Source organism: Pleurodeles waltl, chromosome 7 (assembly GCF_031143425.1).
Source record: "Pleurodeles waltl isolate 20211129_DDA chromosome 7, aPleWal1.hap1.20221129, whole genome shotgun sequence".
NCBI lineage: Eukaryota > Metazoa > Chordata > Amphibia > Caudata > Salamandridae > Pleurodeles > Pleurodeles waltl.
This window is the reverse complement of record NC_090446.1, coordinates 1489231339-1489253068: the sequence shown is the minus strand read 5'-3', so window position 1 is coordinate 1489253068 and position 21730 is coordinate 1489231339. Positions and strand designations below refer to the sequence as shown.

General features: G+C 40.9%; 2 protein-coding genes across 3 annotated transcripts in view; one reads left to right on the top strand and one right to left on the bottom strand.

Annotated features, from left to right (window-relative positions):
* LOC138246556 (serine/threonine-protein phosphatase 2A 65 kDa regulatory subunit A alpha isoform) overlaps positions 1–13752 on the bottom strand; it is a 73805-nt gene extending 60053 nt beyond the window's left edge. The window contains exons 1-4 of one of the 2 annotated variants that reach the window (XM_069201230.1): positions 13562–13752; positions 5715–5805; positions 3802–3902; positions 609–841 (exon numbers count right to left, since the gene is read on the bottom strand). In XM_069201230.1, coding sequence (XP_069057331.1) covers positions 609–841; positions 3802–3902; positions 5715–5805; positions 13562–13639 — 503 coding nt within the window. In that variant the 5' untranslated portion in view covers positions 13640–13752. The remainder of the gene's footprint in view (positions 1–608; positions 842–3801; positions 3903–5714; positions 5806–13561) is intronic. The other variant, XM_069201232.1, reaches the window with a different exon arrangement.
* A 110-nt stretch (positions 13753–13862) lies between these two features.
* Positions 13863–16826, top strand: LOC138246557 (histone-lysine N-methyltransferase SMYD3-like). The gene has a single exon (XM_069201233.1). The coding sequence runs from the start codon at positions 14270–14272 to the stop codon at positions 15557–15559; it is 1290 nt and encodes a 429-aa protein (XP_069057334.1). The 5' UTR covers positions 13863–14269; the 3' UTR covers positions 15560–16826.
* Positions 16827–21730: the final 4904 nt, after the last annotated feature.

The window sequence follows — 21730 nt, the reverse complement described above, 5'->3', positions numbered from 1 at the left end:
TTTGCAGTTTTGGGGTGCATTTACAAAGCAAGCACTGTTTAATCTTACAGTTCATTATTAGCCTAAAAGCACTCAATAGAAAATAGGACCAAATTACATAAGTACTAATGCATAGACCAACCTACAAGGATGGTAAAAAGAGGGATTAGTAGAAATAGAAGAGCCAATTCATTTCCAATTGCTATAGTTCAGTAAAAGCCTTCCAGAGTACGTAAGACTACAGTAAACTATCCTGTGTTCACATAAGATCAAATGTGTCTTCAAAGGGCAACTCATTAGATGAAAGACTCAGATGTATCAATTAACACATCATAGATTTGGTATTTAAGCATATGGCTGCTGATTGCCTCTGACCGAAGACTCCGGGTCCTCGTGAGTAAGTAGCTGTGCACAGTACGTGGTAATGCAGACATGACATTCTCCAGACAGTTGAGAACACTAGATTACAGCTAAACTTGTCCAAATTAGCATTGCATTTTTAAATACTTCTTTAAAAGGACAGTATGCAAAATGTAGTTCCAAGCATATATAAATATCTAAAAACGACTAAATGTCAAGTAAAATGTCTTTTGGGGTAGTGGGTGAAGCTAGAAGTTATTCACACTTACTGTCTCAGCTCCGCTTTTACGGTACTGGAGACGCGAGGGTAACACACACTGAAAAGTCCACAGGCTGAGGTTCGGGAAGTGAACCAGTCCCCACTGGCTAGTCGCTTCACTAGGGGGACAAAGTGAGCTTCCAGGTCAGATGGAGAGTGCTCATGAGAGATGGCTCGCAAGGAATCCACAGCTTTGTCTCGGACCACAGTCTCTTCAACTGTTGCCAGGCTCTCAAGAGGAGGCTGAAAAGAGAAGTTAAAAGAGGTATGTTTCACACGCAAAAGGTAGATTTCACACTTATACTTTATAAATACATTTCATACACCTATACTTGATGCCATGGAAAACAAACCTACACATCTGTTTGTATTATGGAATACTTCATAAAGTAAAGCAAGAGAAACGTGTAGTGTGTGGCTTGATGGCCTATACCCTCACTCAGAGGAAGGAACTCAGTTATTCCCAGCACGCCTTATTATGTCGGGTATGGATTATCAAGGACTTTATGCTATCATTCAAGTATCAAGTATTTTATCTAGGTATTTTAAACCATTCGGCATCCACCTCATTGCAGGTTCACACAGACTGCCCATGGTAGCGATCTGGGCTATTGGCATTGCCTCATACTTGTCCCAGTTGATTTTGTACCTGGAGAACAGGGATATGTTATGGATCAGTGACCAGATATCTTTGTGGGTGAGTGTTAGTAAAAGGTCAATGGTATATAAAAATAATTTAATTTGCCTCACTGGTGTATCTATGTTATTTTCATAGAAGTATCCAGGGCAATTGAAAGAAGTTCAAGCTGTAGTAGGAAGAGCAGGGGAAGACAGTAGGCCACCATGACTACTGCATTAACAGTGGCACATGCCAGCATGTTGACTACTTGCTGCTTTAAGCCTGCTGCTGCTGGATGCTCTATCGAGTCACAGTCATGCTCATCACCTAGCCCCACCTCTATAACAGGGCAGCTAAAGAATGATGTAATCCAAACAAAGGTTGTGCCAGTAATTCCATTTGCAGAGATGAGGTTGATCAAGAAGGCTTGATCAACTGACTGTGTTGAAGCAACTTAGAGGTCTAGAAGGAGCATCTCAACATTAAGAGTTTAGTTGTGAGTTAATCTTAACCTCGGAAGAGTGGCTGAAAACCATCCTCTTTAATGTGTTTGGAACGAAAGCCCACCTGGGTCCAATTCATGACCAAGATAGCTCCAGGTATGCAGACTGTTTCACAAGATGCCGTTATTATTTTGGTAAAAACAGGAAGAAGTGTGATCAGCCTGCAGTTCCGCAATACATCAGGATGAAGATTTGCCTTTAATAGAAGGGGGTGTTCCAATGTAATTTTTCCATAAATTTGTCAAGAAGCTTTTCGACAGTGAGACACTGATAAAATCTTTCAGTGGTGGTTATAATGGCAAGACCAGAGATTCAATCCTAGACCGCAGGAAAGGATAGCTGGGGAAACTAGACAAGAACGTCACCAAAGTCCTGATCTCTGCATTGTTCATCAGTGGAAATGTTTTCACTTTATATACAGAAGGATCATTGGCTCGAAAGAGAAAGTAAGGTGTAGTAGCAGGTTTGTGCAGCTAATATCACCCTTATATCACGCGTTGACACTTTCACTGTGCCACACTACTGTTTTGACACCGTCTTTTCCTAATTTTATATTGATGATTACGTCATTATGTCGACACGCATTGACTTCATTTCCTTTGATTGACCTGTGTACATTTGATTGCAGGGCGACAGTTAGGAATAATATATCCTTCCCAGACTAATGTAAGTGATTGGATACTTTTTACTGATAATTTCAGGCTACAGCTATCCACGCATTTTACGATTAGGAGATACACAGTCATTAGGTCCTGAAGAAGCGTCGCTGGATCCGTATGGACCACAGAGACGCGAAACATGTTGACCCTCGATCGGGATGGCTTGGAAATTCCCCACCCTCATTTTTCTTTTGTTATAGAGTGATTGACCATTACCTCTGTTTCACTCCTGTGACTACTTTTTAATCTTGACCTCCATCTCTCATTTGGACTAATAAATTGATTACCCGATATAGGTTTTGAGAGCCAATTTTACCCCCCCTCTCTCCTAGTTCCCCTCTTTCTTTCATACTCATACTTGGGGTCGTGGCATCATCACTAAAAAGATCTCCGGCAAAGAGCCCCCCCCGTTTGGGGTGGTGCCCGTCAGACATTGCAGTGCCGGTCTGATGAGGAGCAACTCCGATGATGAAGCATGACATCCTTCTGGATGTGTGAGGTTTTTTGCTCCTAAATTTTAGGACCCTCCCCTTGTATCCTATCTCTCCTTCCAGCTGGAACAGTGTATTATATTTATTGACGTATCAAATCGGGAGGCTATACACTGGACCATAACTCCTCCCTATCCCCTTGTTTATTGGTCTTGTGCAGCTAACAGCCTTATAATGTAGAAACTTTAATAATAAAAAGTGAGATCTTCACAGGTTTTTTTGGGGGTGTGGGGGGGGGGGGTTCAGGAGGTTGATAATTTTTGAGCAGTAGGTGTGGGACATAAACCAATATACTACTGTGACAAGGTGACAGGAAGGATTTTTAAAGATGATACAAGTTATGCATTTATCAAAAATAATTTCATTTTAAATGCTTCATAATTTAAACCAAATGAAGAGATTGAAAGCCAATCAAGATGTTGAATAAATTTGCATATCCGATATGTGGGATGCTGGTTGTGATCTCATATGGGACATACAGTGTTATAGATGTGCCTTGTGAAGAAACTGGCAAACGCTCAAGAGAAAATATGTTTAGAAGTGTAAGTGAGTTGATCCAAATTGTAACTGACATTTCAAACAAAACAATGGTTGAGACAATCGTATCTGCTGGGCAATTATTCAATGCTGTGTGCTGGGTGATTCAGTATGTGAAAGACACTTCAAGCAAGCAACGACAGATTGACCTTGTGTAGAACACATCTCTCTGCACTGGCTGAAGGCGTATCAACAAAAAACCCTTCCTATATATATATTTTTTTTTAATATTCACAACACAAAGAAAGCTGCTAAAGCAGGCACTGGCACAGATGTAAAATGGAAGCTATTACATACTGGGAGGTTCCCATCTTGTATGGGAGCTGAAGTTTCCATGCAAGATAATGGTGCTTCGGAAATGTCACACTCAGAGGTGTGCAAGAATGAAACTTACCAGTAAGCAGTGAACATATTCTGGGCCGCCAACTAGAGTGGTAAAAGTTCCCAGTTGTTCAGCAAGAGCAAGAAGCACTTCATCTTCATCATAAATTGTGTCTGAAAGAGAAAAGGCATAGCACAATTTATATCCTTCAAGAGGGCTTAACCAAAACCATTAAATAGCCAGCAAAGAGTGTACCCACATCAGGCAATTTCTATGCAATCAGAATAATAATACGTATGACAAAAAATCCAAACAAATACAGCACATAGATTAAAACAAAAACTGTAGTGGAAAAACACAATGGAAAAAGAATCTTCCAACACTACAAGCTAACCGTTCAATAAAGGCTGGAACAATATTCAGAGGCCATTTAACATGTGCCACCACTGACTGTTTACCTGCACCAGAGATATTTTCGGGACCCTATCCTCTCTGAGCCCCCATCTTCTCCAACACCATCGTATGTTATGAACTTTCTGTCTCCCTCAAAATAACAAGTGATCACATGCCAAACAACTACTCTCCCTTTCCCTGATATATAACTAAAAACCTTTGCTAACAGTAAAATTCATTAACACCCAAAAATATTTCTTTATAAAAATGCCAAGTAATGATGGAGCGTAGGACTCTTACAATCCATGGAATGTTTAAAATGTTGACTTAGTAGCTGGCTGATGATTTTTCTTTGAGCCACTGGCAAAGCCCAGGCAACTTGTTTTGAATATTCATGATAGTAGAATATATACTAAACATGTTAGCCGAGTTGAATATGAAACAACAGTAATCATTTATCATACAGGGAAGTGTAAAAAAAGATGAATAAAACATATTTTTATGGGTACATATTAATAAGTATATTATAATGAGTTGCAACATGGTTCAAGGTGTTCAACCATTTCTGCAAAATCATCACTGTAAAGCGAGGGGGAAAGGAAAAAAAAAAAAAAAAAAAAAAACTTTCATCCATACCTAAAAACCCTTGAACTCCAGCACTCCCAGGTACCTCACTCAAACACTATCCGTGCCGGGAATTTCAAGAAACCTATGACCTAAAAGATCAATCTGTGCACTACATTACCAGAAAAAATGCACATTATGTAAATCATTCTCAGGCAACACTCCCACAGATGGTTCTTCCAGCCGGCATATATCCAAAGTGCCTCCCACTTCCCCTTTTCGTAGCCTTCAAATACCTTCAAAATAAATTATCTTGATAAACATCTTCATGTGAGCATGCAAACCCCTTTCTTTAAACTCCCTGTAGCGACCTCTTGTCAGTAAACTGGTTCGGCAGTGTCACAGGGTAATCAAACGTTACTGAGTCCCAATTGTACAAATGAAGGCCTTTTTCTCTTGCAGTCTGAGCATTTGGCTCTCAAACAATGAGGCACACCAATGCAAAGCTGATTCAATTAGGTGCAACAAGCTAGAAACTCAACATACACCAAAATGAAACGAAGCAAAGTTCAGCTAGTGCCTTTACTTTAAAAATAAGTAAAGGTCTTTCTTGCACATATAACTAAATACTACACACGAAATGGTCCCATTGTGTACTGGGACCGTTTATCTGGCCGACGGATACTAATTAAGTCACTGAGCCAGGCAGTCCCAAGGGCAAATTTAAAAAAGGGCTGGTTCAAGAAAATATGTTCTAACATAAAGTATATTCAGGAATTGAACTATCGTAAAAAAAATAATTACCTCAGATTTGAATTCTGGGCCAAGGAAAATATTTACAAGGCAAGGACTCCAATCCCTGCACCAAGTTGTAATCAGACATTTGTTGACACCACATGTACTTGGCAAGATCTTGCTGACAACTTTCTGCACTGAAGCATTTATAAAAGGATGTGGAATTCCTATTCCTGAAACGCGGTTGACTAGAGTTCGCAATAAAGAAAATAACCTATATGGTCACTACCTACCCGTAAGGAATGGTAGAAGTTCACTGCGTGTTCGTTCCACTCCCAAAGCTAATGCAATTGTGGATAGTTTCTTGATGCTGTTCAGCCGAAGCTATTTGGAAATAAAATAAATACTCAAATGAAAAAAAGATTACAAGAGAGAGATCAAAAGCATTTTTTTGTAAAGGGCCATTTTCAATATTGCCTCAATCTAGCCATGCCAAACATACAGGGGACTACAACATAGCCAACTGCTTTCAATTCCTCAAGGAGTCCACTAGAGTTTCAACCAAATGGAGAGAGCTCCAAGATACGTCCAGGGGTGTGGAATTTATTAAAATATCTACTTGTCCAGGGGACAGGTTGCTTCTCAAATCTACTTGTCCTGTAAAAAGATCTACTTGTCCCTTTGGTGCCATGTAGTGTGGCGACAAATTATGGCAGCAATTAATAGCCTCTCTGATTATGCCAGGGCTACTACCATAGTAGGGCTTGAATACTTGGAGTTTCAATCCCTACTGTAGCAATTTCCTTATTTTGCCACCTTTCTGCAGATCTGCATACTGGGGCTGGAGGAAGCAGTAAGCAATAGTTCCAGGGCTGGAATGCCTTTGAGTCTGCAAACCTACTAACCTGCATGTTTTAAAGATTTTTACCAGCTTCTCTCTAATATTTTCCCATAATAAGAAAGGTTGGACATTTACTCCTGACAATGGCAGAATTAGAACTTCTTCCAGGGTTGGGAAGAAAGTGGCTGGAGGGAAAATGAACTTGCAAATGCTCAATAGATTTTCACATGAGCAAATCTACACATCGTATTTACCCACGCTAAAATACAGTTCACAAATATTTTATAGGGGTACGACATATACCACGGGTGCACTTTTGTGACTTTCTTTAAGAATTTGGGGCCACAAGTAGGTAGGTTCAGATTTGTGACCTGCAAATTGCGAGTCGCAAATCCGAATGTAGGATGGTGTCCTTGACACCATCTGTGATTCGCAAGGGCTTCGCAAATGCCCACATCATGAATAATCATGAGGTGGGTCGCAATTTGCGACCCCCTCACGAATGGTGGCCTGCTGGAGACAGCAGACCACCATGTCTGTGACTGCTTTATTTTTTTGTAATGCAGCCCGTTTTCCTTAAAGGAAAACGAGATGCATAACAAAAACGAAAAATGAAACGTTTTCGTTTCATTTTTTCAGAGCAGGCAGTGGTCCACAGGACCACTGCTTGCTCTGAAAAAATGTTTACAGTGACATTCACAATGGGAAAGGGGTCCCATGGGGATCCCTTCCCTTTTGCGAAAGTGTTAGCACCCATTTGAAATGGGTGCAGACTGCGATTGGTTTGCGCCCGCGGTCACAAAACAATCCTACATTGCACTGCGAGTTGCAATTAGGAAGGGAACACCCCTTACTAATTGCGAGTCGCAAACCCGTTTTGTGATTCGGTAACCAGGTTACTGAATCGCAAAACTGGGTTTGTGCATCGCAATTTGCTTTTTGCACGTCGCAAACAGTGAAAGTCGCTATTTGCGACATGCAAAAAGCTACCTACATGTGGGTCTTGGTCCCTAATTAGGTCTGGTGTTAACAAAGACATTTTGTTTTTATTAAACTTCTATTTCTCTCTCTTTCGGCTGGCTTTACTGTGAGTGATCGCATTCTGCTCTTCCACAAGGAGCATATTGCCACACAAAGTAGTTTTGTTCAGTGTCAGGAACTACAGTGGCAATCAGTGACATAACGAAACTGGAGGGTGCCCCTTTGAAAAGAACATGGAGGAGCCCCCTCCCCAGACTCACTCAGGGCAGGTGCTGTGCTGACGGGGCCCCCTGGAGGGCGGCTGCGGGGCCTTTGTTATGCCGCTGGTGGCAACGTGTGCTTTAAGAGTTCAAAAACTTTTTGAGGGGGTTTTGCCAATGTTTGTTACAATGTTGAGGGCCTGGTAGCTCCCACAACAATAAAGTGTTACAAAAGCCATGTCAAAACAAGACACGCATTGATGAAACTAAAAGACTTATAAAAATATGTCAGATCAGTTGGCTTTGTCATTGTTTGTTTATTTTCATGCTTCCCATAATCGTGTTGAAAATGGTTACACTGATTTTCCATTAGAAATATTTTTGGGAAATACTAGCATGCATCAACACATTTTACTAAATGACACTTCATTTGCATATAATCAGAGAGCATTCTGGGAGCATTATACTTAGCCTCTTAGCCTAAACTTTTCAAACATGTGTGTACACGTTTTTTTTTTTTGTACTGGAACCAACATCAGTAGTGAAGTGTGACCTTAAAACATTTATTTACAGCACGCACCCTAATAATGAAGGCTTTCAAATAATGAACCATAAATACAAGTTCGAACAGCATTATCTTTAGGAAACACATTACCTCAACTGCAGAGAGTTCAACTCTCTGTAAACAGGCAGCCAAAGGGTTTGTGCTGCAGGGGGTTGCGCCTACTTGTCCCAAGGACAAAGTAAACATAAAAACTTGTTGCCCTTGACCCCAAACAAGATGTCCCACACCTCTACTCTACTCCTGTAACTAAGAAGGTCTCTCACAAATTAGCCAAAAGAGATTCAAAACTTTAAAAAAAAACACTTTGGCAGTAAAACTCAAAACAGGATACCCAGGACTCATGATGCAGGAAAGCTGTGCATACTTTTGTTACAGATAACCATATGCCCACACGTGACAAAGTCTAATGAGCAAAATGGACACAAAAGAGAAACCATCTACTATGCTTAAGAGGATCTAAACAGTTAAGTGAAATACTAAAGGCAGTACCTCTTATCACAAAGCATTACCCTTATTCAACTATTCTAAAAGGCAACACAAAAGAAAGCAACATGCTTTGATCATATATAGTACAAATATTCTTACTATCAGACAGCTCATATCTCAAGTCACTACATAATTCAAACACCTTCTTCATAAAAAGGGAAACTACTACAAACTGTTTGGTACACTCACATTCAGATCAAGGAGTTTGTAATCTGACCTAGGGGCTAAACTGTTCACTGTGGAAACAGCAGAACACAAGTTGAGTCAACTTACAACCTACTAGTGCCTCAGCTTTTTTGTGTCAAAAGGAATGCTTAAAGACAAGCAAAATGCAGGTATTAACTGAACCTCAAATTACATTTCAATGTATTAAATAACCCATGCCCAGATAACTGTCAGGAGTATCTTATTTCACTCAAGGCTTGCTTATTATGTGGCTATAGTATCTATCTATCTAATAGCTTCTTATATGATGTTTTCATCAGTTCTATCCTGACTTTGCATTTACATTCCCCATGTTGATGCTTGTTCAAAGGAAAGTGAACATGGGCTCTAAATATCCAACTCCGCTAACCATACACCTGATTCAACCAGTCAAACTTGCAATATCAGTCATTTCTACATAGGAACTCAAATAAAGAACAGGCCCAGGACGACTCCAACGAGCTGGTTCTGTAGCCAAAGCTGTTTTTTTCTTCACACCACATCTGATGTATTGATACATAACGTTCTATAACCTCGGACTTGCAGCTACCCAAGACTATTCAAGACAAAAGCAAATGCTTACGCCTGTATCATATTCCGAAAATATTAAATCTGAATAGTCAGAATATGGCACTTTCAATGCCCAGTTAAACCAAATGAAAGATTTGGGGGCAGCCAGCCTGAGGATAAGTGACAAAAGGCAACTGGAAAGAACAGTCACGGCAAAGCCAAAACAAACCATTACTAGAATGCAAGAAGAATAAAAATGACAGGTGTTTTATTAATTACCAGGCAAATGAAACAATGCAGGAGGCATCCTAAAAATTACCGTTCAACCATTCTGATAAGTGTGAGAAAAAAAAATGTATGCCTTTAAAGTAATTTTATTAACTGAACATGCCATGCATAACTTGCTCAAACACTTAATATCCAGCTCCCTCCATGAATGGCACATATATCGCATTGCCTTTACCCACATAATGAAATGTAGTGCTTTCCTATGTATCACAAGGATTCAATAACGGAGCAATAAAGTTAAAGTTATCTTTTCATTTTTTAAATTGCGTTACTAGATGTGGAGACTGGATTATCTCACCCCCCTGCCCCCGGAACACAAGTATATCCCCTGTCCCATAGTGCACAACTGCGTGTGAATTTGTATTTTATTAACCGAAATATAGATTTACCTTACCTGGTAGCTTTCCTTTTATTGTGAACCGGGAGTCATAATAATCTAGTGTGCAAGCGCAAAGACTTACAACTTTCCTGACAATGCAAGGTCCAGAACCTGCTCCATGACCTAGTGTGGTGCAATAAGCATACCCTCATAGTGAACAGAGGACTACTGTACCTGTCCTGGGTGCAGCACATAAAGCAATCGAAGCACTTTACTGGGTTTTGAGAATCCTTAAAGAGATGAGACATAGGCCTCAAAAAATCTACTCACCCACTTGCTATGGGGAGTGTTATGTTCTCAGATCGAGCTATTTTTAGACCTACTCACCTCTTCTGGCAAGTTGACGATGAAAACATTTTTTCACAAACTCGATTTTTACAGACTATTGTTAATACACTATATTATTTTGTCATTAAAAGCTGCAAGTAAGTGGGAAGGTTTTTGGACGTTTCTTGGAAATTTACTGTGCTATCACATCATGCTTTAGTAATATATTTTTCAAAACTGAGAGTGTTTAAACAAACTGGAAAACACTCCTGCCCTGATGACAATGCTATTATTAAACTAAGAAGCAAATCATTGATCATATGTCCCCTATATGTGGGCAAGATTCTTATAAACATGGAACAAACGTTTAGTCTATTTAATCAAACAAAAGAGGATTTATTGTACAGAATAAATGCTGAGATCGCATATTTGAAGGTGCACTCATGTGAAAAGAAAATAATGACTCCGTAAACTACAATATTTGCCCAACATAATACAATCTGAGGCCCTTTTACGGGTCAAGCACATTACACTTAGGTTGAGTAGATTATTCAAGTTTCGACCTGCAGGTCTAGTAACATTTTTATTTTTGACGCCTGCTTTATATCTGTATCACGGCAAGGGTGGCAAGGATAGAGACTTTAGACTTTCTGCTCAAAGTAAACAGAGATAAGAACAACTGATTGATTGCATTCTAAGCTACAGGAAGTAAAAGCAATAATCTGCACCTGTGCCCAATTCCCAAATCTGACACCAGATATGGGGCAGGACAAGGGTGCCTGTAGTTCTTAGAGTTACTTAAGTTGGTATAGAATACTTGAGTGAGAGGCTGTAGAACAACACACTCAGGGACATAACCTTGCATTTGCTTTCCATAAATGTAATTATGTTCATTATTTCTGATGTGTGATTACTTGTCAGGTAGTGGGAGCTTGACGCCTGGATATACGGAGCTCATCTGAGGAGGGACGCTTTGCTCAGAAACTAATCCCTTTACGGGTAGGTTCTCGCTTTCTGGTCGCCAGGGTTCCACGGCATGAAGCTGGCAAAGGGATGAGGTCGATGTCAAGCCCCATCGTGATGCATTTTTTATTCTTATTTTTAGCTTTGTGTTGTGTATGCGTGAATACGTAGCTATATATATGTATACATAATAACCATTGTTGAGTTCTGTGATCATTATTTCACTGCTGTGATTTTTTTCAGAATTGCACTTCTGTTACTACCTTTCAAATAAAAGCCCAAGTTATTCTTTTGTTGCATGAATCTTGGGAAGTGCTTTAATAAATTAATTACTCAGACTAAGAGTGCAGCATTCTTGGCATTCCTTTGGTATCCTCAGTCTGAAGTAGAGCAGAACAGCTAGCTATTTTTGTTTCATATCGCAAGCATACTTCACAAAAAGAAGAAAAAAAAACGCAATCACAAAACGTGCGCACCCTACGTTTGCAAAATAAATAAATACATCTACTGTTTTATATTCATTCATGTTTTTTTCAACAGCAAACCTTTCCGCTGTAGCACAGATTTTATTATTAAATATGAATGACAATAAACAAATAACCACCTAGCCAAGTACTCAAATTGCTGGCAGTTACAATGTTAAATAGCTGGTATTTCAAGTTAATAAAACACAATACATTAAATAAAGCACACAGAAGAAAGAACATACTGGTTCTACACTTGGCCCCTTTCTAACTTGCTAAAATGTCTCCATGTTTTTTCACAATCAAGCCCTTCTGCTGTGGTGCAGATCTTATTATTAAATGTGAATGAGACCATAAATAACCACCTAACCAAGCACTCAAATTCCTGGAAGCTACAATGTTACAATGTCAAATAGCTGGTATTTTAAGTTAATACAAAACAATAAATTAAACAAAGCAACAACGACATACTGGTTCTACAATGGCCCCTTTCCAACTTGCTAAATGTTGTCTACTCAAAATTTAGAGGTGGACTTCGTAAAATTGAAATAAACCATTAAAAAATGATTGCATGCCACCAGTACCTAAGGAACCTATCAAGCCTCCCTCTGATTTGGGCAACTTCCATTGATCTAGCACAGAGTTGGCCGTAAATTTCCTGCTGGATGACCAACCTTATGGAAGAGACCAAACTTTTAACTTGCAACTGGGAAGCGTGACAGTTAGGTACATGGGGTTCCGCAACAAAACTGCTTTACTCCAAAACAAATCAAAACACTCTTATTTTCAGGCAGACAAAATAACCATTCAACAGAGTTTACAATGTCTGGCCTTCCTCTACTCTTTTTTATAAACTGTACTTGTCTTCCCGGCATCAACCAGTTGTACATGCATTTTCTTTTGATGCAGACTCCCAACACCCTTTTGCAACTGAACTTTGCACCCTTTTGGAAAGAGATTTCTGGATGTTAACTCATGGCACACATTTTTACTGTGACAAAGGAATACTTTAAAGTTGGCGGTCAATAAGCAATTTTCCATCATACACAAACGTGAATAAACTCAACTGACCTACTGCAATTTCGGAATCGTGTACACTGATTCTTTGCTTGGTAACAACTTCTACACTTTCGAAGATAAATACATATATAATAGTAACAACTGAATAATGTATACTCAAACTTACTCAGCACAAAATTACAAAGGTGGCTTTGATGCCTACATGAAGTAATATGTGCTTTCCCTAATGGGTCCCTGTGCTAGTCATTTTAACGTCCTCTGTAAATACTTAAAGTTACTAAATTAGACAAAACGTAATGCTTCTTACCATGCTTAAGGAACTAAGAGCAGAGACGAATGCAGTGTCCATGTGATAATCCGCTTTTGTAAATCTGCCCACCCCGGTTTGTTTATTATGCAACAGACATTTGCCACAAACGTTATGACGTCTCCTCGTCGTTATACTAGTCACCATGAAAACTAAATCCAAAGAGCTATGCCATTTAAAATTCGCTGCTACCATTCCAACGACCAAGAAACAAAACACAAAAAATACCAGACGGAACCTCGGGCTTCGCATTTTAACTGCAGTATCAGATTCGTGTTACATAGAGATCAGTCGTTTAGGCAGAGCACGTCTTAGACAACTGACACGTCAGTATAAGGAGCAGGGCTGGCAAGAGTTTCACGGTGCAAATACAAAATACTACCAGTGACTTTGAGGAAGCGGTCATACTTTTATTCGCTTCAAAAAATGGAAGGGACAGCATCACTACGAACACTGCATAACGCCTTCGTTTTGGAAAACACTCCAGGCCACTCCCCCCCCACTTCCACCTTGTAGTCACAGACCACTCTCACGCACCCCCGGCTCCTTGTAAACAAGAACCCCTCAGCGTCCCCCGGTACCACTTTCACAGAAGTGCAGCAAACCCAGGGTCCCAGTCCCCTCTCCTGTCACCACCGTCATGTGGAAGCCCTTCCGCGCCTCACCTGCACATCCTCGTTACGCAACTCGTCGATGAGCACGGCGATGGGGTAGAGGGAGTCGTCGCCGTCGGCTGCCGCCATCTTACGGATCGTCCGGGCCGCGCAGATGAACGGACTAGTACAGGACGGTACACCGGGAGGTACGCCAAGGAATCGAGGAGGGTGTCGCGCGCCGATGCGTCATGGTGCTGGACGCAACAGAGTAGCCAATCATACGGCAGACTGTGACAGTCAGCCAATCCCTGTCGGCTGTCAGACAACGACGGCCAACTCTGTGGACGTAGCCAATGGAAACCCTACAAGCCGTGTAACCCAATCAAAAGCCTTCTAGTAGACATAAACAGAGACCAAGATTTGATGTTCGTTTTCTTTTATTACGACCAATATTTCCCATCACATTGAAATAAAGGACAGACTAGAAAAATTCCAGAGCCATGCGGAGGTGGGCGACGTTGACACCATTAGCCAATACGGATATCTAAAGCCCCACAAAGCCACGCCCTTTGACCTCACTCATTGCTATATAAAGGGTACCTCCATTTTGGAGGAGAGCTTTCTCAAGTGATTGTCGATACGGGTTTCGTATAACTTTCAGTGTGCGCCGCATTTCTGCGGTAACGAAGGAATATATTTAACCATAGTTTCTGAAATACAAGTGAATCAGGGGAAACTACTTTCAGCCTTTTGGCCTGTTATAATACCTGCTTGTCCATGGCAGAGAGGAAGTTTGAGAAGTTTAGGAGCCCTGGTAAAGGTAATGGCTTGCGAGCAACAGCACCCCTACTTCCTGGAGATTTGCTGTATACAGCTAAGCCCTTCGCCTACACGACTTGCAAGAGTGGTGGGCGCTTGGCCTGTGACTTTTGTTTAGGAATACCAGACCGCCTCTTGCGATGCTCCAGCTGTAAACTTGTCAAATACTGTGGCGCGCGGTGTCAGAAGGAAGCATGGCCAGACCATCGAAAAGAATGCAAGTGTCTGAAAAGCATTCAGCCCAAAGAGCCTGCTGAAACTGTCCGACTCGTTGGCAGGGTCATTTTCAAACTACTCAAGGATCTACCTTGCCCTTCAGAAGAGCTCTACTCCTTGTCCGAGCTGCAATCTAACATATCGGAGCTCAGCGATGAAATGAGAGAAGGCTTCAGCCAACTTGCCATAATGTTGCAGTTCTACCTGCAGAAGGAAATCCCTGCTCCTTCACATCTACCTGCAGGCTTGAACATTTTCGAATTATTTGCTAAAGTGGCCTGCAACACTTTCTCCATCTGTAACGCTGAAATGCAAGATGTTGGTGCAGGCATCTATCCGAGCATGTCACTATTGAATCATGACTGTAACCCAAACTGCATCATTGTTTTTGAGGGAAAACACCTTATCCTTCGTGCGGCCAAAGAGATCCAGGTAGAAGAAGAGCTCACCACCAGCTATGTGAATTTGATGATGCCTAGCAAAGAAAGACAGAGTGAGCTGAAACGCCAGTACTCCTTCGAATGTAAATGTCGTAAGTGTCAAACACAAGCTGCTGATGAATTAATGGTTGCTGGTGACAAGCAAGCTGTCATGGAAACTAAAAAAGCAAAATCGAAAGCACTGCAGCTGCAGCTTGATGGAAAATGGGAACAAAGTTTGGCCATTTGCCGATCCATCCTCAATTCTAATGATGGCCGCCTACCAGATGGAAATGTGTATCAGGTTGGAGTGCTTGACTGTGCCATGGATGCCTGCATTTCTGGTTGTTTGTATGAGGAGGCCTGCATGTATGGCAAAAGAACCCTGGAAGCATACAGACTGCATTATCCAGACATGTGTCCTAGTAAAGCTATTCAGTTGATGAAAGTGGGTAAGTTGCAGTACCTTCATGATAAACTGCCAGAAGCTCTCCAAACAATGAAAGAGGCTCTTAATATTCTGAAGGTAACTCATGGACAAAATCACAAGCTTACGTTAGAGTTGATGTACATGCTGAAAGACTGTGAAGCGGCAAAATGTACAGTGAAGTAACCAAATCTGATTTCTTTTTAAACAATTACTAGTTTTACCCAATGTTATATTTTTGTCTTGTACATAATAATAAGCAGAAACAGTGATAAATACTTCCAACTTAGAATAGTACATGACAATGATTCCAAAAAGGTATACTGACAGCATAATACTAAAAACAGAATTAGAATAAACTCTTAGAGAGTGAACCGAAACAAAGAAAGTAAGCAAGCTAACATGAGAATATGTTCTACAGTGCTAGAAGCAGACTAGAAAACAGGTGGAATGTAAAGCATTGAACCAGATGATATAGGACTGTGTGTACATTAGACTCAAGCCCGAAAATAGCAATGTGATAGAGACTGAAGTTGTTTGAAATGGACAAAACAAAATCTGTGCTGTAAATGTAACGGGAACCAGTGGTTAAATTCTCTTCTGTGGATCACAGCACAACTCCAAAGTTTTTCAGAACAGAGGTGAATAAGATCTAAGAGTAGATAGTCTTTTGATGAGAATGTGGCAGTTCAGGATGGTGCTGGAACTAATATATCCAATTTGTTTTTTCTTCCCGTATGATTAGGTAAGACTTACCTTTTGATTTCAGAAAGAGAGATTATGAAGAGTTGATTGTTATATTGGAAGATGTTATAAAAGATATACGTGTGTCTTGGTGATGGTTACAGGTTTAAAGCCTTGACCTTGTGTAATCACATTAATTCAAATCAAATTGAGACTTAAGAATCTCAACACTCATATCAGTGTTAACACGGATTTCGCTAATTTAGTTTATCACCTGACTGCCTCACAACAAGGAAAATATTTATTTTAACAATGATATTACTTTGCAATCCATCTATCAAGGACATTACCGATGTATTCATCACTGAGGAATTGTGCATGCCTGCAGCATTGGAAACACAGGTTGAACTCCTGATTAGAGATTTTTGATCCATGAACATAAGGTGTTAACTATGTGTTGGTTTGGTTTAAATCATCAATTACACTCTAGGTAATTACCTGTTCTTGTTGACTGTTGCGCCTGTTCTCACTTGCTACTTCATAATTGTTTATGTGGGAAATTTTATAATTGCTCACAAGTAGTAACAGATTTTCATGGTTACACAAAATAATACCGTTTAGTGCAGGTAATACCATCCTGCATATTTATGGGTTACTTAGGAGCCTGATTATGTTCTACAGTTTGTTGGCTAAAATTACAAAGTTGTAATGTTTTGTGTTTTTATACAATAGTAATAATTGCCATTCATAAGAAATAAAGTTCACTTTAGATTTTAAACAAAGTGTTGTGTGTGACATGTTTTATGTGATAATATATGCTACATGCAAAGCATATCTTTAATGGGTTCAAGGCCTATTAAAGGTAGAGCAAACTGTATGAATGGCAATGATAACGTGTGCTCGATCACCATGTTTTCTGTTTTGAAACCCTGTGCTTTTTGATATCGTTCACACTACCAAGACAGGAGGGAAACTCTCCACTTCTCTGGTGCACAAACTCTAACTGCAGCTGCAAGGGAATGTGACCTCATAGTGATTCTTCTTGAAAGGAATACGTATTGGCAATGCTAATTGGCCTCGTCTGGCTATAAAGGGAAATAATGGCTTGAGAATAGTGATAAAGTCAAGATGCAAAACAATACAAATCCCACACTGAATTAGAAAAGTACAGTAACATTTATTAAACAAAATGATAAAAATTCTATGTGGGGAATCAGACATATGATTTTATTAAACGTCTTTTAAGTAGAAATGACACCAAAAGATCAAAGTGTTTTTCAGGACAGAAACACAGATGTGATCTGTATGCTATGGGAATTGTCTGATCCTTATTGTAAACTACTTGTGTGCTGTCTGACTTACTAACAATAATCCCAATAACTGGGTTTGATTAATTATCTCAGTACTGTAAATATTTAATCTTGAACATGTTTTTAGCCCACATTGTATAGCTATGCATGTTTTCATCCAATGTTTTTCAGAAAATGTTGGAATCACAGTACTAGGGCTTCTTTCACTCAGCATAATGTGGCAAGTAAGCTCTGCTGAATCTGAGATAGCTCTTTGAGGCTTGTAATTTTCTCTTTTGGCAGTTGTAGATTAGCACACACCTGTAGAAAGTCAGCTGCCAAACCTTTACCCTCACTGGATAATTCATATCCAAGAAAGATCACATTTAAGTATGTGATTTTAGAGTTTGTGAAGTAAATTTTATACCAGTATTAAGCTACTAAAGTCACTATACTGTTTTCCCTAGCCAGATGTTCAGTCAAGTCATCAGCATAATACATCTAGCACCTCAGTATCTTCCTGTGAGATGTCAATAATTCTTGCTGAAAAAAGCCCAGGGATATTCTTATCCCGTATGGGCAATCTCATATAGGTTTATTGAAAACCGCCTGAGGAAAAATCAGTCAGCTACTGTGATTCAGGTGCTACGTTCTGACTGAAAAAACACTGGAGATGTCCACGTTAATTTTATATTCTTTTTCCACCAGACTGATCATTAATCCAGTACTCTAAGCACTTTAGTACTGCATGTGTTTGTGTATTTGCATTCAAAGTTCTTAATCTAAAAGTATTATGTATGAATGATCTGGTTTTAATACCAGAAAGAGAGGAGGGTTGATTGTGGAACTACAAGGCACTTTTATACCTTGATATTCTAGCTGACCTAAAATAGCTTTTACATCCCGTTCAGCTTCCTGCTTTAGAGGAAATTGAGCCAGCACTTGAGGTTCATTCCTTAATGGAATCACATGTGGAACAGACCCTTTTCCCACCCCACGTTCCCATTTCTGTATAAGGCAGGAGCCTGTTTCAAAGCCCACCGACATGGTTATGTTTCTTTAGGTACCAAGTAGGAAACTGCTGGCATCAAAACCCCCTCACTGTAATTTGCACCCCGAATAAAAGTCTGAGACCAGTCACCCTCTGCAACACTGACGTCATAAGCCTTCACCAAATTAAGCAAGAATATAGCTTTTATTTTGGGTGGTATTTCCACATCAATCTATATTTCTACACTATAAACCCTATCTGGAGGGTTTACATGTCCACCCAGCCTCTCAACCTGTACATAATCTTTAGTTTGAGTCACCACCAAATACTCCTTGAGAGACTGGCAAACTATTGTCAGTTCTATGCTGTCCAGAAGTGCTGCCACTCAAGTCCTATTCTACAGAAGTATCTTTAGTTTGCAGGGCATGCATCTTTGCTGGACCTGCAAGTTTCATCTTTTTAAAGTGAGTGTTTGAGTCCAAACCTTTCTCTTCTTTCTTGACACTAACCTCAGCCTTGCATCCTGATTCACTTTTTTGCTTGATGCACTTGTTCTTTCTGCAATACTCAGGACCCGATTTAGATCTTGGTGGTATTGTCGCGTCGGATGTCTCCTGCCCACCTGTTTAGATGTATTGCGGCTAAGCCAAAGACCACCACAACGGAGTATACCCCGTCGCACCTGCATCCTGCAGCTGACGGGGCAAACTCGAATACTGACGATTAGCACTCCTTCAAAGTCTTGACGTCAGGATCTCACCAAGCCTATTTAGATCACACAGTTGTGCTGGCCACTGGGGATTGGGTGTGGCACCAAAGACACTGATTGACCCAGTGGCATGAGGGTGAGGGCACTGGCACAGAGGCCACCAGTGATTCTACATCTTCCTTGGAGGCCTCCAATGAAGACCAGTCCCTACTGGGGGTGGATCCCGGAGAGACTGTGACACCTGCATCTTCATCCGCCCACATTCCAATCTCCATACTCCCTCTTGCTCCCCCCAGTTGGCCGTAGCCACCCCCTAAAAGGGGCGGTGTCACCTTTGCTGCAGGCACCTCTGCCCCTGCCCCAGTGTCCCAGGCTTCGCTCACTGAGGAGGCTGTTGATCTGTTAAGATCACTGTAGGCCAGATCACACTACTGAATGCCCTCCAGGGGCTGGCTGGCCCGAACACCCAGATGCTGGCTTACCTAGATGGCATTCACGGTGCTCTGGGTGGCTTACAGCGGTCATTCCAGGGTCTGGCCTCCTCATTGGCCGCAGCCTCCTACCCACCCCAACCTTGTGCCCAGACACCTAGCCCTGTCTAGAGTACACACAAACATATACATGCACCAACAACAACAAACACAAGCAGCACATCCCAATACCAAACACAGCAAAAAACACAAGCACAGACACCTTGCAGGCACCACAAGCACACCCTCAGTCAGTAGACCCACCACGACACCCACAGACAAATCACCCTCCACTACAGCAACACCCACACACACCAAAGCCCTCCTGTAAGCACACCCACCACCACATGTATGCACAGTACACCAACACATGCCACATCCTCTACACACACACACACATACTCGACATACAAACACACTCACCCACCCAACAGACAATCAGTAAAAGACACAACTCTAAAATTACAGTACATACACTAGACCCTCAAGCACCCACACCTTCAACACACAAGCACAAACAGACAATTATACTCCCTCTACCTCAAAAACCCAACTCCCACCTGAACACCTTACCCCTTTTCCTGAGGAGATGCTACTTTGTTCCCTGACCCGTTCATATCCCACCCACCCCTACCAAACGTAAATCCACCCCTTCCAAATCCAAAACCACGCTTACCAAACCCATCCCTCCCAAACACAAACCCATCCCTCCCAAACCCCTCCCTTTGAAACCTGAATCCTCCCCTCCCAAACCCAGGACGCACCCCCGTCACCACCCCCCATGATTATTGAGGTGTCTGCTTTCTGCCCATAGGTGCCCCTTCCAGAGGAGATTCATTCTGGCAGTGACTTTAGGAGGCAAGTGATGGGCCGGACAGCCATTATGGCCCACATGAGCTAACTCCTGTGGGTATACATTTTTCCATTTGTCCAAATGGACTTTTCTTATTTCTCATTCAGAGACTTATCTAATCCTTATAAAGAAATTTTATTTTGAGAATACCTTTGTCCTGGCCTTATTTGTGATTGTTTTAATTGTTTGCTGCTGATGTTCTTTCTGCTAATGTGAGTGTCATGCAATTACTCTCATTTGTGACAAACACAGGTTGTATATTTTAGTTGTTTTTTTAAATGCATACATTAGTGTTGTATATCAGTGATAGACATGTTAATTTTGGTGCAAGCATTCATGTTGTTAGTGGACACTTACACAAAAATCATGTGTTTCTGTTTTTGTGAGTGGAGAATGCATGTGTGTTTATTTGTCGAGCAGTCCTACAATTGTATCTGCTCGTATACAAGAACATATTCCTATTCGCAATTTGAGGTCCTTGTATGCTAATCTTCTTTCTACTCCCATGTAGGAAGCTGGCCTGGTGTGTGATGGGTACCTATGGTACTTATACCAGGTCCAGGTATCCCCTCTCAGTGAAGTGTAGGAAGTGTCTAGAAGCCAGGCTCTCTAGAGGTAGCTGTGGGTGAGCAGCCAAGGCATATCTAGGAGACATGCAAAGCTCTTGCAATGCTACTACAGTCATACAGTACTTACACACAAGAAAGAAGACACTTGGTTGTACAAAAATAAAGGTACTTTATTTTTGGAACACAGTATGAGAAAATACTAGAGAGGCAACCCTCCAATAGGAAGTAAGTAACTACACTATATATATATATATATATATATATATATATATATATATATATATACAGGGAGTGCAGAATTATTAGGCAAATGAGTATTTTGACCACATCATCCTCTTCATGCATGTTGTCTTACTCCAAGCTGTATAGGCTCGAAAGCCTACTACCAATTAAGCATATTAGGTGATGTGCATCTCTGTAATGAGAAGGGGTGTGGTCTAATGACATCAACACCCTATATCAGGTGTGCATAATTATTAGGCAACTTCCTTTCCTTTGGCAAAATGGGTCAAAAGAAGGACTTGACAGGCTCAGAAAAGTCAAAAATAGAGAGATATCTTGCAGAGGGATGCAGCACTCTTAAAATTGCAAAGCTTCTGAAGCGTGATCATCGAACAATAAAGCGTTTCATTCAAAATAGTCAACAGGGTCGCAAGAAGCGTGTGGAAAAACCAAGGCGCAAAATAACTGCCCATGAACTGAGAAAAGTCAAGCGTGCAGCTGCCACGATGCCACTTGCCACCAGTTTGGCCATATTTCAGAGCTGCAACATCACTGGAGTGCCCAAAAGCA